At 42.5% G+C, this 19,273-nt stretch overlaps 1 protein-coding gene across 2 annotated transcripts in view; it reads left to right on the forward strand.

Annotated features, from left to right (window-relative positions):
- Positions 1 to 19,273, forward strand: part of FES (FES proto-oncogene, tyrosine kinase) — a 481,567-nt gene that overhangs the window by 294,455 nt on the left and 167,839 nt on the right. For both annotated transcript variants that reach the window (XM_086948863.1, XM_086948864.1), the window contains one exon: positions 8,661 to 8,780. In XM_086948863.1, coding sequence (XP_086804989.1) covers positions 8,661 to 8,780 — 120 coding nt within the window. The remainder of the gene's footprint in view (positions 1 to 8,660; positions 8,781 to 19,273) is intronic.

Below are 19,273 nucleotides of genomic sequence, written 5' to 3' on the forward strand. Positions count from 1 at the left end.
GAAAAATGCACTTCAGTGCATTTTTCAACGTTTTTGCAAATTACCATCAAGTTCAAATTGATGGTAATTTGTGATCCCTAATTGCGAATTCGCAATTTGGAATTGCTTCATGCATTGCATTTAGGGAATCGCAATTTGCGATTCCCTAAATGCATTCGTAGTATAGGTAATCGCAAATTTTGCTATTACTTAAATTGCAAATTTGCATTTGGGTTGATGCATCCCAAATGCAAAAATACCGGTCGCAAAGGGGCAGGTTCTGTGAATCTGCCCGTTTGCTATCAGTATTTCCGTTGATGCATGTGCCCCCTAGTCTTTAAAGGCTTTTCTAAGTAGGTCTTCCACATGCAGAAATAAACATGCCTGTTGGATTCTACAACTAGTCCAGAGGCAAAAGTCGTAGCTCCAAAATTATCGAATGGATGCTGTTTATGAGCCTTGCTTGTACTGCTATGCTGGCTGTGCACCGAATTCACTCCTCTGCTTACATCCCAGAAGGACTTGAATTTAGAAGAAATTAATTTCTAGCTTGTGCTGTCCTTAGTGACAACACCAGTTAATACTAGGCATGTATCAAAGGCCAAAAACGCTCTTTTTGAAGCTTTTCAGGTGAACCAAAATACAGGTCTATTTAAGCGTGCCAAGGCAGTGTGTCAAACGACAGGAGCTGAGGCCTGTACAAACTTAGGGCCTGAGTCACAAAGGTAAACTGAGACGAAAGTCTAACTTAACAACTTTCGGTATTCACAAAGGGCATTTACGAATAGTAAATGTAGACTTTTGTTTAAGTTTAACTTAAGTTTTGGTCTCAGTTAGACTTATACCCAAAACCTCACTACTTGTAACCTTTACTACTTGTAAATGCCCTTTGTGAATGCTGAAAGTTGTTACGTTAGACTTTCGTCTCAGTTTACCTTTGTGAATCGGGCCCATAGTGTTTTTCAGCCTCACAGGTTAGCGACCTAAATTCATCAAGGCTTCCTGCTATCTTAGAAACAGTTCTTGCTTCCCAAAATAGGATAATTAGTCAAATGCTTAACTTTAATATTGTCCAATGATATACAGCGAGCAATGTGTGGGGACAGTGCTAGAAATGGGGATCTGTAGTTGTCTAGGGTTTGCACCTTTGTCTAAGTAGGGACCCTTGCTTCTAGTCGGTGTACGGGAGTCACTCCCTTAGACAACTCCTGCGCACCCCCTTGGAATCTTGGCACAAGCAGACAGGTTTATCTTGGAGATAGTGTGTAAAGCAGTTGTACACACATATAGTAATACAGTAAAAACACTGCAAATGAACACCACACCAGTTTAGAAATATAAGTCATCTTTATCTAAACCAAACAAGACCAAAACGACAAAAATCCAACATACAATAATCAAAAAATGATTCTTAGAAGGTAAAAACAGTTCTGTCCATAGCAAACTATGGATGCGACACTTTCAACACAAAGTACCTTGGATGTGTCACAATCATAAACAAAAACAGCCTCCGGAAAGGTGATGGGTCGATTCCTTATGCCCAGGGAAGGTGATGTGTCCGTTCTTTACTTCATGGGAAGTGATGCGTCGGTTCCTTACTGCCACACAGGGGAAGTGATTCATCGGTTCCTTATTGAAGGAGAGGTGATGCGTCGATTTCTTACTGGGCGAGAAGGTGATGCGTTGGTTTCTTACTGACGCCCCAGCGTTATCGTTGACTTCGCGCCCCGGTAGGATGCGTGGGGATTCAGTGATGTGTCGGTTCTCGATGTGTCGGCAACGGCGCTATGTTGACCTGTCCAGCCACGGTACCACGATGCGTTGTTTCTTCTTCAGAATCGGTGTGGTAATCTCAGACTTCGGAGATCAGTGCACGAGATTTGGTTTGCAGCAATTTCTCCAGTCCCGCGGGCAGGTGCTGCGTCGGTTTCTTCAGTGACACGATGCGCCAGAAACGGGTGCGGATGCATTGCACTTCTTTAGTTGTGTCTCTTTTACAGCTCTCAGCAGCAGTAAAACAATCTCCAGAGGCCCAACAGAGGAACAGGCACCTTTTGACAGGTCAGAACTCCCAGCAAGGAAGTTCAGGGGAGCTGGTGATGAAGTCTTTGTGTACCTGAGACTTCAGAATTGGAAAAAGCTCTACTTCAAGTCCACTCAGACAAGACGGAAGTCCTCATCCTCGGACCGTCCCCCTCTGCCTGGGACGACTCCTGGTGGCCCCCTGCACTGGGCACCGCCCCCAAGCCCACAGACCACGCACGCAACCTGGGCTTCATCCTGGACTCCTCCCTCACGATGACCAAGAAAGTCAACGCCGTCTCGGCATCCTGCTTCAACACCCTACGCATGCCCCGAAAGATCTTCTGGTGGATCCCCACCGTAACCAGAAAGACTGCAACCCAGGCCCTCGTCACCAGCCGCCTGGACTAGGGGAACGCCCTCTACACTGATACCACAGCCAAACTACAGAAAAGACTACAGTGCATACAGAACGCTTCTGCACGGCTCATCCTGGACATCCCCTGTCACAGCCACATCTCTGCCCACCTGAGAGACCTGCACAGGCTCCCCGTCAGCAAGAGGATCACGTTCAGGCTCCTCACCCACACACACAAGGCTCTCCACGACATGGGCCCCAAAAACCTCAACAACCGCCTCACGTTCTACGCACCCACCCACCAGCTCTGTTCCGCTAGCCTCGCCCTCGCCACCATCCCACGGATTCGCAGAACCACCACCGGAACCATCCTCCCACTACTCTAAATACAGCCCAGGTCTATTCAGCCCAGCCCTGGCTCATTCAGGAACTGTAAAACACACATCAACCCCCCAGTGGCTGTCTGAGAGAATGCACATCCCCAGCCCCTGTCACTCCAAAGCCAGATAGTCAATCCACAAACCAGCAGAGGCACACAGGATGGCTAAGCAAGAACATGCCCACTTTCTAAAAGTGGTATTTTCAAACACACAACATAAAAATCATCTTTACTAAAAGATGCATTTTTATTTTCTTGGGTTCAGGCATACTAACCTCCATCTTCCTAACTGGTCCCAATGCGAAGTTAACTTATATAAGATGTTATAAATAAACTCCCATTATATCGAATGGGACAGATAACCTTTCCATAGTGAAAAACGAAATGCACTGTATTTCACTATCAGGACATGTCACACACACCACTACATGTCCCACCTTTCACATGCACTGCACGCTGTCCGCAGGGGTACATTGGGCATAACTCAGTGGTGTCTTACAGGTAAAAAAAATGGAAGGTTAGGGCCTGCCAAGTGAGTGCACTTGCCAGGTTGATATGGCAGTGGAAACTGCATGCAGACACTGCAGTGGCAGGTTTAAGATACTTTTAAAAGGCTGCCTGAGTGGGTGGCACAATCAGTGCTGCAGTCCCACTAGCAGCATTTGACTTACAGGCCCTGGGCACACACAGTGCAATGTACTAGGGCTTAGTAGTAAATAAAATAGTCCAATCAATAATTACATTTTACATGGAGAGCATATGCACTTTAACACTGAATAGCAGTGGTAAAGTGCCCATAGTAATAAAACCAACAAAAGCAGGGTCAAAAAAACGAAACCCAAAAGCGAAACGCCTTGAGATAAACCCGCTGGAAAAGCCAGCTCTAATAGACAGCAAATACAAATAAGGATGGCGTGCATTTCCAGGGCTAGTACATGAGGAAGATGATTTGCACAGACACTAATGGGTTGTGAGGAGGGACACCAAGTCAGGAGGTCACAGAACACAAATTTAAGCATACACACACATTTCCCGAAGTGGGCCCTGTTGTGTTCTTTATTTATCTTCCACGCAAGATTAGCCATCCTGGGGTTGGGTTGGATGTTCCCATACAACTCCAGCAACCATTTGGTCAAGGTTGAACTGACATGACCTAAAACGTGGCCTTTTTTTCTTATATTTGTAAAGTATGAACAGCTACTGCATAGTGTGCCCAGGCACAGAACATATACACTTGTGGAATAACTATAAAACTCAGAGACTGATTACTGCTGAAAAATATATGTTTTAAGATGTTTTATTAATAGACCAATGTTGGAGAGTTTATCATAAGTGGACTAGGACACTTGTAACCACGTTACACAAGGTTGTATAGATAACCCTCATAAACGCTATGTTTGTGCTGTGTGGTTTATCTTGGTTCTCCGCCCCACATAGATGTTGTGGCATTTATCATTGGGTGATCTATTGTACTACAAGCCAGCCTCAAGCCTGAGGTCAACTCTGGAGTAGCGTAGTAGTGTCCAGAGAAAAGTATAGGTACCACCACACAAGAAGGTTAATATTAAAAAACAGACCTACATTCAGGAGATCGCTTTATTTTTAAATGGATGTGGTTTGTTAGTATACTCTCGGATCAAGTAACTAGATCCTTGTATATCACTTAAAACATACAGTCAACATGTTTCTGCTCCCTTTGACCCAGCCGGGTCTGTGGAGCATTCGTCAGGACAAAAAAACAGATTAAAAATGATACTCACACCTTTTGTGCAGTATATCAGGGGTTATAATTGTACCCACTGTGGTTAATACTCAAGGTTCAATTGACCTGAAAAGGAAATCACAAAATCAACTTTTGGCATTCTGTAATCTGTAGCTGGTGTACCTCTGCATGTACATTATTGATTATTTCGCCCTATTTTCTTATTTATCTGTGCGAGCATACTTTGCCTGTGTTGTTTCTTCACACAGTGTTAGCATTTGTGGGGGACTTGTTGGCGAATTACAATGGGGAAGTTAATCGTGACAGTCAATCGACACAGTATTAAAAAGATAGTAAACAATGTTGGTATTTGTTTACACGTCTATTGAGTTTTTTATGTACAAAGGCGATTTTAGCGTGTAAGCCCATTAGACACAGTATTGATTCAACACAGTCTTGAAAAGGCAGTAAACAATGTTGGTATTTGTTTTCACGTCTATTGGGATTTTTACTTACAAAGGCGATTTTAGCGTGTGAGCACCCTCATAATACATCACAATGTTATATACACAATTGACGGCTAGTTTTAACTTCTCGTGCTCAATGGTTTACCGAGAAAATACCCGCATTCATTCACGATATGTAACATAGCGTAATTACTCTTGACTGCTACGCATAAGTGCATATGCCTACTTAATGAAAACATTACCTTAACTGTAGCGAATTTTGTGTCCTCGGGGGGACGGACATATGGGTCCCAGGCTGTGAAAGTAAGGGGGGTAAAAGTTGTTACCGCTCATCTTTGGCAGCCCACGTTCAATTGCAGTCGATCTTTCTCTTGCAGACAACGTTTAACCTATTCTGGGTTTAAGACGATAAACCATTTTGATATGCCCCTTGTTAACTTAAATGACTTTAGGTAAAGGAAGGCACGTCCATCCAGCTTTGATGTAGACAGAGGCAATTGCTGGTAAAGACTCACACCTCCGAAACATACCTTCTTCTAATTAGATTGAAGCAGTTGAACACCAGCACATTCATAAAATAATAGAAAAAGATTGGAGCTTATAACGTAAATTCACTGGGATCAAAGGTTGCAAAGCAATATTGTGTTTCCACTTGTCTGGCGAGAACGTGTTTCAAATACATGCAAGCAAATGTTCTTTCATCAAGATGGATAGTTGGACGGACGGATACATGGATGGATGGATGGGGAAAGTCTGGGGATGGCCGGAAGCCCTGGTGATTCACCAGTGGTGAAAGGATACACAGATGAGTGGGTGAACGTTAGAGTTACAGGAGAGTGTGTCCGGAAGTATGATGGACAAATGAATGATTTCTAGTGAAAGGATACATGGATGAGTGGGTGGGTGACTGAATGGGAGAGTGTCTAAGAGGATGGATGGATGGATGTATGTATGCATGCATGAGCAGATGAATGCTGAGGATGATAGAAACATGGAGAATTAATGGGGATGATTGGGTGAATGATGCATGTGCTGAACGCCCTAATGTTAGCCGGACTTGCTCACTACGTAAAATTAATCACCAACTTTTACGCCTCACTCACCAGCTGTGCATTGATTCTCCCTAAGAAACTCTAGATGCAAGTTATACTACTCCATGCTCTCTTATTATAGCGTATAGAAGAAGGTCTTATGATGTTAGGTTGCTAGATGACATTTTAACTATGGTTGAAATGTCCATTAGATTCCTATTGTTTGCAACATGTATTTGTGCTGTTTTAATAATATTAAGTGTGGCTATTTTAGATGTACTAAACAACAGGATGAGACTGTTGAAATGGACACTTTTTAACTGAATTGTTTTTTCCTAGTACATTTCATGTTTGTAATACTGTAAAGAAAGAAATTGGGCTTCTAAATTACCATTGCATAGTCACCTAAAAACATGGACACCGCTTCAACTATGTATTGGGGGGTTGTGTGGGGCTACAACAACCTGTTTTGCCACATTCAATCGCTAGTGCATTGAACAAAGTTCATTCAGGACACCCATGGGTGTGAAGGCAGACCTCTTAGAGCTAAGCCATAGTCAAGCGGAGATTAATGGAAATAGGACGTGATTTTCAATTCTTGGCAGATAGGAGAAGGAGCGACTGCTGAATTTGCATCCATGAATCTGAGGGACAATCACAAGATGGAGATTGGCCAAATAAAGGGTTCACCTAGGATAATGGTATTGAAGCTTTTTGTTAAAGGGTTTCTGCACAAAGCACATGAATGTAAAAAGATAACACTTGAAGTGTTCCAAAATGTGGGAGATTGAGGATGCTCACAACCTATGTTTTAAGTAATCTGGGCCACCAAACTAAAGAGCATTACAGTAGTCTATGCGGGAAGTGATTAGTCCATGGACAACTTATATCGGATAAGATAAAGTCAGCCAAGTGAAAGTTTTCTGCAACATTCTTAAAGTGAAAAAGCAACTCTCTGTAACTTTATTGAGCTGTTTGACCATGGAATGCTTAATGTCCAGAGGTATTCCTAGATTTTTAGCGGTCAATGCTGGAGAGGGAGTTCGTCTTGGGCTGTCAGAGCCCAAGACGAACTAAAGGATGACTTAGTGTGCACATGGGTGGGATATCTAGGTCACTCATCAGGAGTCTTAACTTACCTCTACGTGTCTTACCCCACCGACAGAGATTTCATCACTGCCCAAAGCTCATCTTCTGCAACTGTCGGTAGTCATTCTCATTACTCTACCTTTGCTTTTCCTGTACCATTCAAAGTGACTCAGAGTATCTCCTGGGAGATGCCATTTCATAAGCATTGTCTCTGTTTGATTCTCTGTGTGTTTCTTCTGTTTGCTTCAATGCGACCAGCTTCACTGACTAATCAAAACAACTGAACCTTGTCACTCAACAACCTCCTCTTTTCAATAACTAAAGTTGAAGACTCACAAGTGTTCGTAAACTCACCTGTTTTTGGCCCAGAATGTATAACTTATCCTTAGGTGGCATGTCATCCAATGGGCTCTGTCTTTGCTTGGGATTACTGTCATGGGTGGGATTGGGCGGATTGAGCATACGAGTCATAGGTTCCACCTATGTCCACGTGATGCAGTGGTGCCGCCTTGTAGAAGTGGTAGCAACTAGAGTTTTGTATGAGAGACCATAGTCTTGGTTAGTTTTTAACTTAAAGGTCCAATGGCGTTCTTCTGATGTAAACCCAGTCAAGAGTTTTTTGCTTTATAAATATTGTTAAAAGGTATAAAAGTGTTGTTTAAAGTATAACTACTCCCTCTTCTTGGTATAGCTGCCATCCAAAAGGGGAGGGCTAATTTTGTTTGAAGAGACAGTATATAATGTCTCTCATCATATCTTAACAGCAAACATGGATCGGCATGGATTTTACTTACAGAATACCAAATTCAGTCCGAGTGAATGTGAGACCACTAACTGCAACTACATCTGTTTTTTAACCAAAACTCTTTATTAGGTTTTGAGGTCACTGCATACAATTGAACCCGCATCATTATTGCATATCTAAAATATCGATTGAATTCCGACATACATGGTAGACATCCCAGCCACAACAAGCCACCATTACTTGTTTTAATTTTCTTGGATCGGTAACATATTCCATGAGGCTTCCATTGACAACTACATAGACAAATGAATAAACCCGGCTCAAGGTGGTATTCGTCTATTGAATTAGTTCAGGTCCAGGTCAGGTCTGGTTCAGACCACAGAGAGCGAGTGAGTGAGTGAGTGAATGAACGAATGAGTTTACATAGGCCAAACAGGCTTTACAAGGTCAAAAAGGCATCAAATAGAGTAGTACATCCACAACATATCTAACTTTATAGTTAATTACATAACCGAGTAAAGAATAAAAAATACACAGTACAGAGCAATCTCGAAATTCTTTAGAGATTCAGCAACCACCTCTTGCTGTAGGCAACCTCAATCTTGACAGCATGACATGGCAATGAGGGGCATGTGCAGAAGGGAAGACGAAACAATGGAATTCCAAGAGGGTAAGAGGTAAATGGAATGAAGGCAAGTCCTTCTCCACTGCTGGCTGGCAACTCCTACAGTGCCAATCTCTTCTGCTAGCCTCTTTACTCTTTCCTTCAAGAGTAGCCAATGTCAATGTACTGTACCAGTCAGCTGAGTTATGTTCTTCAGCTATTCATTTGTCAATAACTCCTGTCACTTAGAATGTCTGCTAAGTCAGTGAACGCCTCTCTTGCAGGTCCTCAGTAGACCCTCCACCTGTGGTGACCTTTGACACAACGCTGCTGGAGGAAACGGATAACTTGGCAGCGGGAGAGCTGCAACTGAATGACCTGACTATAGAAAGTGTGCAGCACACGTAAGTACAAGGTGGGCGGGTCATTTCATACACAATGGAATAACTAACTGATCCCTAGCTCATGATAATCATTTGACAATTTTTTCACCATATGTCATAGTTATTAACAATTTCTGGTGGTAGTGCTGGGGCTAGCTGATGACACAAATGTAGCTGGTATTTTATTGAACATGCCACTAGATTAATCGTCGTGATGCACATGTTTTCTCCTCCCACATTTCATAAAAATCATTTCTGTGCTTTTATCTTGAAATGTAGCGTGAGGATTGTCCATAACTGAATTTGAAATCATTTGACCTGTTGTAAATGTCCACATCAGTATACGTAGGCTACTTTCCTCTTATTATATTTGTCCTAATTATTAGATCTGTTATTGTTAGCGTAGGTCGGTCTCTTGCCTGTTTCTGCATCCGTGCTCGTTGGTTGATCTAGTTTACGTCGATTTGTTCTCCATGTTGCTTTGTGGCACTCTCTTTACTCTTAACTTGGGACTATATTGCTCACAGCAGTATTCTTTTACTGAATAGTGTAGCATGTCGTATCTTCCTCGGCACCTTTTGTAGCCGTAATCTTTGCTTGGTGCAGCCCTTATGCACCTCATGTACTGGCCCGAACCGTTTGGCATAGCTCAATTTCGCCCCTAGAAACTGACCATGCTTACACTCAATACTATATAATTCTGTCTTATTATGTTGTCATATATTAGTTTGTACAGCTCCTATTTCTTTTGGAATGTATTAAGAGAGCAATTATGTGGCAAATGAGGCCCAAATTACGCGTCAGGGTTAACTAAATTGTGTTGCAGGAAAAGGTAAATTAAGCTGCATAAGATATAAATTGACACACGAGGATACCGAAGTTACAGGGAAGACAAACAAGTCTTTATAAAGAAAATTGCACATTCACCAGATCACATAAAGTATATTATTAATTAACAATTGATGATTTTGTTTGCATGAATTCAATTTTCTGAACACTGCCCATTCTACCTCCTAAAGCAAAATAGTCTGTGAGAACGCAGCACAAACAAAGCCTTCATGTAAAACATTGCTTGCAACAAGACAAAGTATGATTGTTCTGCACACCCCTCTACGTTTAAAAAAGCACCTTCATTTCCATATGTATTCTGTGTTGACATCACAAGGCCATTTTTGTACTGTAAATTACGCACTGAGAGGCACTTAAAAATTGAAGACTTCAACTGTTTGAGATATAAATTGCTTGAAATTCTTTTAAATTCTGAGTGCTATCTTACAAAAACTGCTGTTCTTGGAACAGTCGGGTATAAACTAGAAGTTGTATAGTTATGATAACAAAGTAGTCATTACATGGAAGGAATCATTTTTTTCACATTTTATTAAAATCTATTTAATATGTAGAGTTTTTGTGTCCTGGTCTAGAGAAAGTATATTGCCCAGGCTATTAAATGTCATATTAAAGTAATCTGGGGAAAATGATCAACTCTTCTTGCCAGAATTAAAACATTAACGAGCGAAAGATGACACATTATTTTTTTTGCAAAACATTTTGATACCTTGCACCTACTGCAAAGCATTCGTAATTACATTTGATTTAGTAAATATTTGTGTTCAAATATACAAATTGTGCAGCAAAGAGCAGAGCAAGTTCAGCAAATTCATAATTACAAAGAAAACTGTGCAGCCACAGGATCATGCAATTCCTGTAGACCAGATTAGAGTTCAGTGGCTGGTACAGAAGTCCATTGTTCAAACAGCTCCATTCCTCCTTATCGCATTAGTTATCATTGGTTAGTTCCTGTTCCCTTGGCCCTGCTCTCATGGCCTGAACTGACTGATATGTATTCATGTTTCTACATTTCCCTATTGCTTCACCTAGTTTCCTGTGTTCTGTTGTACTGATACTCTTTGATCAGTTCCACTTCCTTTGCTCACAGTAAAGCTTTCGTTTGTGGAAAGTCGACCTTGTTAGACCCTAAAAATAAGCAAGAAAACATTATACAGTTACACAAATTCGAAAGTAGACACAAGAAAATGGAAAAAGAACATGATGTGGCTACAAAACAGATACGTAGAATGAAACTTCACCGGGTGAATTACAAATAATTAAGCAACAAATGTGGCAGGCCGGTTTAGCACTGTTCGGAGATAAACAAATACAAAGGGATGCTAGAGGAAAATGTAGCTAAGTTAAAGACCAAGAATGTTAACTGTGATATATACAATGGTACAATTTATCTAATCGGGAAAGTGAATACATTTCGATTTTAATTTCTTCTGGAAATTTAGCATGCCTTATCAAAACCTCTAGTTTAAATAATTTTTTATAGGGCGGTCTTTTCAAGATTTACCAACATCAACAGAACATTCACAGCAGTTGGGCAACAGCAGTAAAGGCGTCCCTTACACACAGAACATATAAATGAGACGGGCATCAGCAGTGCAATCTGCACACACACAGGACAGGTACAACGCGTTAGCAGCATGGATACTTCCCCTCGCACCGAGAACAGCTGTAGCACATCAATAGAAGTGCAAGCTACCCTCACACACTGAGAATCACTCCATTATCAGCAAGCATGCAGGGCAAACCTAGGTCAAATGGGGGCAGCACCTGTACAAATAGTGCAATGACAAAAGGTGACTAGACTGCATTAAATAACTCATTCATACTCCTATTACATAACCATTTATGAGCCCTTTTCTTCTGCACAGGGACAGCCAAACGTCACGGCCATTTGTGGAAATACTGTTTACTACTGCTGCCCCAAGGCCACTATGCTGGTGCACTTCATATTGGTTGTCCCAGATAGTCCCTTTAGGCACTTGACGCTCAGGGAAATGATGACAAGCAGTCCAGGTTCACTCCGCCAGAGATGGCCTTAGAGAACTGGATTTGGATTAGACCTAACAGAGAACACTCAAAAGAAAAATAAAGATTTTTTTTGATTCGCAGATAAATAAATAGGACATTTGAAAATAAGAAGAATACCAAACAAGAAGGTCTTAGCGCTTTATGGGCCAAGTTACATACCCAAGTATTTCCAGAACTTGTTCACCGTGCCATACGAAGTAAGCTATACATCACTTTTGGGGACTAATACGTCAAAATCAATCTGGGGTTGCTTGTGTTTACTTTTGATCATTGTCTCATCTGGCAATTCGAATGGACTTTTTCCATGAGGAACAGGGTCAGTACTAATTTGCATAAGGCAGGCCCCTGTCTACAGTGACGCAGTGAGTGAAAAACCCTGGGTTGAATGCTACCCCGAGGTATTACCAGTGGGTTTGACTATTTGTAAGCATTCCTCCCATCCTGTTTTCTGTGTTTGATGCAACACTCTCAGTGGCCAATGATATGCCCAGACAGGGGTCTCTTGCTCGCTGTGCCACAGGATCAAGGTTATATCTCATTGACGAGGCCTAATAAGGCCAAAACCAGTCTAGGGTTGCTTCTGCTCCCTTTTGGAGGGGGTCTCAGCTGGGAGTTCGGATCGGATTATTTCAATGAGGTGCAGGGTTAGCCTTTGTTGAGCCTGAAAAAGCAGGGTAATAACAATAGGCTGGAATGCTACCTAGAGTGGTTGTCAGTGGTTTTGACTATTTGCAAGCATTCCTCTGATCACTTTTTGTGTGCTAGATATTAAATACTAAGTGGACAAGGGTATGTCCAGATGTGGGTATCTTGCGCGCTGTGCCACAAAATCAAAGGTATACCTCAAGGCCCAACTGGTCTATGATTGCTTATGTTTCCTTCTGGAAGGGGTCTCGCCAGTCAGTTAGAATGGACTGCTCCTACAAGGAACAGGGGTCAATATTGATTAACATAAAGTGAGCCTGTAGAGACTGGAACAGTGGTAAAAAAACAATGCGTTGGAAAGCTACCCAGAGCAATTGCCAGTGGTCTCAACCATCTGCAAGCCTTCCTACCAACACTTTTTGTGGGTCTGAACTTTAGCGTACTAGGCACTAGAGTTGTAGTTAACATTGAGCCCTATCACCAGTTTTATCCGTAGGGAAAAGCCTTGTGTTGACTTTGGAAAAGTTAGAAGCACTTTGGTCTCTTTAGTTAAAAAAAAGTTTAATTCTACTGACCAGAATACTTTTCCCCAAGATTATTTCACAACAGAGTGGATTCATTCATTCAAAATACATTTATTCTGTTCTGAGAACCAGAAAAGTTTGACAAGCAAACACCACAGTTTTAAAAATTCATAACACATTTGTAAAACAGAGTAGTAAAAATTAAAAGACACAGCAAAAATATGTCACTGATCATAACATTCCGGGGATGTAAAATGGATACATTAAAAGTTTAAAACGTTCCTGTTCAGCTTCTATAGCTCATAACGCTTTGCAACTTTAATGCAGAAAGAAACCACAGTACAGATAGCAGAAGTGGCCAAATAGTACAGAAAGTTAAAACCATCAATATATGGGCAAGGCTGGATTTCCCTTAGAAGTGGAGCTAAAAAGGGATAGATAGGGCGCTACCCAGATTAATACAATCTTTGATCACATCCCTTGAGAACCTCAATTCCTCAGACAGCCACATTTTTGCCCATAAGAGCAAAAGGGCAATGCCAATAGGGTTCTCTAAGAACTCCAACCCCAACTCTCGATGACAAAGGAGTGTGGGGCGCTATTTAGGGCCATCAATAGTCTTTTTATGAACGTATTTTCCAAAACCTGTAGTTGGCTGCTTTTGTGGTGGCCCCACACCCCTGCTCCATAAGTGGCCATAGACAAGAATTTAGCTTTGTAAAGGGTTACTAGCTCTTTCACAGGCGTGTGGCTTAGCTTCCAAGCAAAGCGAAATAACCTCACCACAACCCTACTTGTATGTTGTACCCTTGCTGTTATGAGTGGTTCCCAGTGCATCGTAATATTAAATAAGTTTCCTAAATAGGTAAAATTATTTAATTTATCAATGCTTTTGCCCCTTACAGCAAAGTTTCTAGATTTTGTCAATTTGTGGCCACACACCATAATGTATCATTTAATAAAATTAACTTTTAGAACGAGAGCCGACATAAAAAATCCGTAAAAGCGTTAAACGATTTTTGAAGGCTATTTGCTGTCAGAGCCATTAACACTGTGTCATCCGCATACGATAGTAGCGGGACAGGATTGCCACCAATTCGGGGGAAATCAATTTCCTCATCTAATAAAAAGTTCTCTAGGCCATTTGTGTAAATAAGTTTCCTAAATAGGTAAAATTATTTAATTTATCAATGCTTTTGCCCCTTACAGCAAAGTTTCTAGATTTTGTCAATTTGTGGCCACACACCATAATGTATCATTTAATAAAATTAACTTTTAGTTCAAGAGCCGACATAAAAAATCCGTAAAAGCGTTAAGCGATTTTTGAAGGCTATTTGCTGTCAGAGCCATTAACACTGTGTCATCCACATACAGTAGTAGAGGGACAGGATTGCCACCAATTCGGGGAAAATCAATTTCCTCATCTAATAAAAAGGTCTCTAGGCCATTTGTGTAAATTAAAAAGAGAAAAATAGCTAAAATGCACCCCTGCCAAACACCTTCTGTGGAAACAATTGGCTTAGTCTTTTCCCCTCAGGCCATATCTTATGGCAACAATGGTGTTAGCATGTAACCTGCACAAAAAGGAAATCAGTGCTTCTTCAATGCCCATTTTCCTCATTGTGCCCACAACTTCTTCCGATTAACAGTGTCAAAGGCACTGGACAAGTCCATGAAGGCCAGGTGGATAGAGCTCTTCCTGGCCTTCATGTACTTGCTAATAATCAGGGGCAAATTGAGGCACTGCTCTGTCGTACCCAGCTCCCTCCTAAAACTGTATTGAGTTTTAGATATGGCCCCTGTGGTGTTTGCCCACACTTCAAGTCGGGCAGGGACGACCCTCCCCAATATCCTAGCTGTGGCGTTGATAAGGGAAATTGGCCTATAGCAATCTGGGTCATTCCTACTGCCCTTTTTAGGTCTCGCCTACGCAGCGCGAATGCACTGCTTAGGAGGGGAACTCTTGGAATCAATTACCTTTTTCGACCAAAAACGTGCACGCTTTGCATTGCTTTCAATGGCAACGTGTGCACGTTTGGCGATTCCCTTGCAGGAGCGAGCTTTGGCGAGATCTGTTTGTAATTAACTTGCAATCAGATGGTGCCCCTGCTTGCTCACGCGAGGGAAACGCTTTGTGGGTCTGTTTCTTTTTTTTTTTGCTCGTCAGTTTCTGCAGGCACACTTCCCCCACTTCAAATACACTTTAGTTTACCTAACGCCATGAGCAATCAACAAAGAGCGCCCACTCCGGAACCAACACCCGAGCTCCTTAAAACGTAAGACCACACATCAATCTTCTTGCAGATCCTCTCTATGCCTCCATATTCAGGGAGCTTCAATTATATTCAGACGTGTGTCCTGCATTTTTCATGGGCTTGTTTTACTACTGTCTAGTTTTTTAGCAAAATCCAGTCTGTTTAAAGTTACGCAAAGGAGAGGGGGGGAGAAAGCGCTTTTGCTGTGTCCCTTTTCTACAAAGGTCTGGGCACCATGTTCGTGCAGGGAGGTGGCGCAGTCTAGGACGTCACGCAGGACGGAACACCCGAGGGTTCCAGTATGCAGAACTTTGGAGCCTCGACGGAGGCTGCAGAGCAACATCCATTATTCTTTCAGAATTTGGAGCCTTTTATTATTTGTGTTATGGCAGGTCACAAGGCGACGACAAGGCTCAGCATGAGGACGCAGCGGATTTTACCCCATGCTGAATAGTTGTTATGGGCTACAGTTCCTGTGTGCTTTTTACCGGTGTCGGGCAGCAGCAATGTCTGCAGAAAACCTGTTCTCATCCACCTTTGAGGGATCCAAACTTTTAAGTTCAGGGCTTGTCGTGCAGAAGAGGTGCACTATTAAACATGTTTGATGCTTGCATATTATGTACGAATGCACGCAGTAGCACAGATGAGGGTTGGATCCAATGTACTTGATTCTGAAATGCCATTATACAGGCAAAGCGTTGATTGATCGCTCATATGTCCACGTTTAAAAACTTGGACATATGAGGAAATTTTGCCAAAACCTATATATAGGTTTTTGTCAGATTTTGAGCAGCTAGCTCACGCCAGGGCAGAGTGACGGGTAATGGAAGTGTATGGCACGTTCTGGTGCATAAAAATATTTCAGAATACCAGTTAGAGCAATAATTACTCAATATAGTTATACCAAGCGGTGTGTGAGATTCGTGTCTGTTCCTCTTATCATTCTCCTGGGGTTTTGGTGCAAAATTGCACATTAGATTTGATTACATAACTATTTTGAATACGTAATAATATCGGAATGGAAACTGTAATTTTGACTCAGTTTCAGTCCCCCGCATATCATTAACGCTGAGATTAGAGATTTTGTTTTTTAACTGGAATGCTATGCTCCTTTATTTATAACATCAGTGACGCACCTCGAGCCAGACCACCCCTGCCAAGTGTGCAGGGGTCACCACACTGCAGTTTTAGTTTGGAGGCAAACAAATACCTAACATTCCTTCAAAACTTACGAATGACTATGCAATAGTGCAAACGACACAATAAATATAGTCACAAGCTCTCCAACAGACTCCACCCTGAATTTCTCCACAGTATAGTATTGGGGGCTGCAGATTTGTGGACTGCATGCAGCTAGACCACAATAAGAAACAATAACTGCCAGATCTAGTCTGATATGTAATCAAGCAGCCGCACTGCACTGTAGTGTGGCTCACTGGTTAGAGGCGGCAGACTCAGAAGCAGAGGTCGGCCCGGGACCAGGGTTCAATTCCTGACGCGGCAGGGTGTTGGGCCAATGTCAGCAAGCTCGATAAATCTCGCCTCGGTGCCACTCTAACCATGGGTCCCACTCAGCAACTCTGGGCAATAGCTTGCTTAATCTCCACAAATGGCCCCATCAACGCCAGGGATGCCTGGCTTCACCTTGGGGGTGCCCAATAGGGACCACCTCACAGGGAAAGCCAGGACGGGTTCCCCAGCGTAATACAGCGCCAGTAAACCTACGGGTAGCAGTGCGCTTTACAAGCTCAAATACATTTACATTTACATTTACATTCACTGCTCTACAACATAGCCTAAACACATTGGCAAAGCCAATAGCTCTGGCAAAACACTTATAAGGTCCCAAAGGCGAAACCTAGTGTCTATGCCAATGCTTGTTAAAGACTGGAACCATGATAGCCTCCTTCCAGGTTGCTGGGATGGGGCCAACCACCACTGCTTTAAAGACATTAGACAAATAGGGGTGCCCATAGGTTTGGATTCCTTTCAAACAAATCAAGTGGGACCCCAGTCAGGGCCTGGGGCTTTCGAGCAGATTCCCTTCCTCAAAGCCTCCTCAACCTCGGCTACTGAATGGGTTGAACTTAGTTGGGAGGCCGCAAAGAATTCTAGAGGCAGGTCCCCACTATTCTCCTCTGCCTGCTTGCAATTCGGATTAAATATAGCCAAGAAGTGGGATTCCCCAAAATCCCCCAAAATCAATAAATCCATCTGCCCCACATCTTCCATAAATATAGGGTGATTATTGATGTCCCAAAAGCTTTTAATGTGTCAAAGGGAACTTGCTCTTTCCAGAACTTCCCATGACAAACTCCTCAGTTCTTCTTTTCTTTGCGTAATAGTAATTTTGTATTTGCCTTGCACTTTTAATTTGGTTTCTGTCACTAGCATGAATTGCCATTTTGAGATTCTTTTGAGCCCTTGAGCATTTGGTGTTAAACCACCGTACCTCATGGGGTTTCCTTCGCTGGACATGTCTAGTTAATCTCCTAGCTAAAACAACTCAAATTCCCAAACAACCTCATCCGGGGGATAGTCTTGTAGACACCTCATAATTGGGTGATCATCGCTATGACAGTTTTTTCCTCAAATTGGGGAGGATTTATTTTACCCTAGTTTAATCTTATCCCTGTATTAGGATTATATTGAGTCAGGCGACCATCGCCTTTCCCTGCATGAGCTGTAATACTGAGAGAAGCTGTGAGCGGTTTATGGTCACTAGCATTATTTGTTTCTACCTTGAACTCGCTGACAAGTGACAACAATTTCCTGGAAATAAACATATAATCAATAACACTTTCCCTGCCTCCACCAACATAAGTGGGGCACTGGGGTGAGGAACTACAGGCCAAGTTATTGATAAGGCCTAGGTCATTCTCTGTGATGATAGAATTTAAGGCCTCGCCCTGCGGTGTGTGGGTAAAGTGTGCTTGAGGCTGACCATCTGTATCCAACAGCCCACAGACTCGTTAGGCACTATGCCCGTAGGTAGTGCAGTTAAAATCCCCCACCCAAAGGATACATATTGGCTGCCACTTCCTGGAAATTTTAGTGATTTCCGCATGTAGGGCTTCAATAACATGTCAGGAATTTTGGTAAAAAATACCAATTCACCACCAGTATCTTAACCTGCATCAAATTAGAAATCATAATTAATTGATACCAGGGTGATGAGCCTATGCCAAGGTCTTTTATAGACCCATTATTTATCGAAATTAGCAAGACCAGCCCTCCCTGCTGTAGAAGGTATTGCAGCAACAGTGAAAGAACAGTAACTGTCCAACACAATGTCATCCCTATACCAAATTTCCTGGAGGCAGATGATGTCAAAACCCCTGATGTACTCTAGCCAAACCTCATTGGTCAGTTTGGGGCGAATTCCCGTAATGTTACAGGAAATAATTTTAGATGGAAGAGTGGTATGTCCCTGAATTGCTGTTCCCACAAGTGTACTATTAATAGCAGACACAGTGGCAGGAGCTACTAGGCTGGGCCCCGCCACTACTGAGTTGCTTCGGAGGGTTGATTTAGGGAGGAGGGAAGAGTTTTCAGGGTTGTCTAGATTCTTATTAATAATGATGGGTATATGCGGAATGTGCCAACTGGGTCTACATGCCCTTTGCTACCAGGGTGACCTTTATAAGAGTCTCTCCCTAGGTGGATGCCTTGCAGACCCATACTTCTCTTTTTGACTGACTGTCCAAATTGTCAGACGATTTCAGTAAGTCCTGAGAGAGCCGTAAAGCGGTTCAGTGGATAAGTGAAGAGGGCTGTGAGGAGGAGTATATATTCAAGCCTAACCATGGGGGCCGTTGTCTCAAGATAGTCCCCTGGTGGGGGCGGGGATTATGGGCGAGCATTTATCAGTTCAGTAGGTGTGTCTCTGAGGTGCTTCATGGCAAAACGCACACACTTGGCATCGCAGAAGTTAAGCACCATACAATCCCCTTCTCCAGATTTAGCCGAGTAACCCAACCAGCTCACCCGCCTTGCCATGATGATATTATCAAACAAGTTTATCTGGGACTGCATTTTCCTAAAGCACCAGTGAGCTGATTTATCAATAAGGCTTTGACAGCTTTTTTGATGACGAGGGGATAGATGGGGATCTCCGTCAAGATTAGTGTATATGGTGTAAAAGCAGGGGATAGATGTAATATGTTCTTTACACCCCTCTCCCACTTAGGGAACCATGCGCTTGGCCATTATTTCC

This window comes from Lissotriton vulgaris, unplaced genomic scaffold (genome assembly GCF_964263255.1).
Source record: "Lissotriton vulgaris unplaced genomic scaffold, aLisVul1.2 SCAFFOLD_1550, whole genome shotgun sequence".
NCBI lineage: Eukaryota > Metazoa > Chordata > Amphibia > Caudata > Salamandridae > Lissotriton > Lissotriton vulgaris.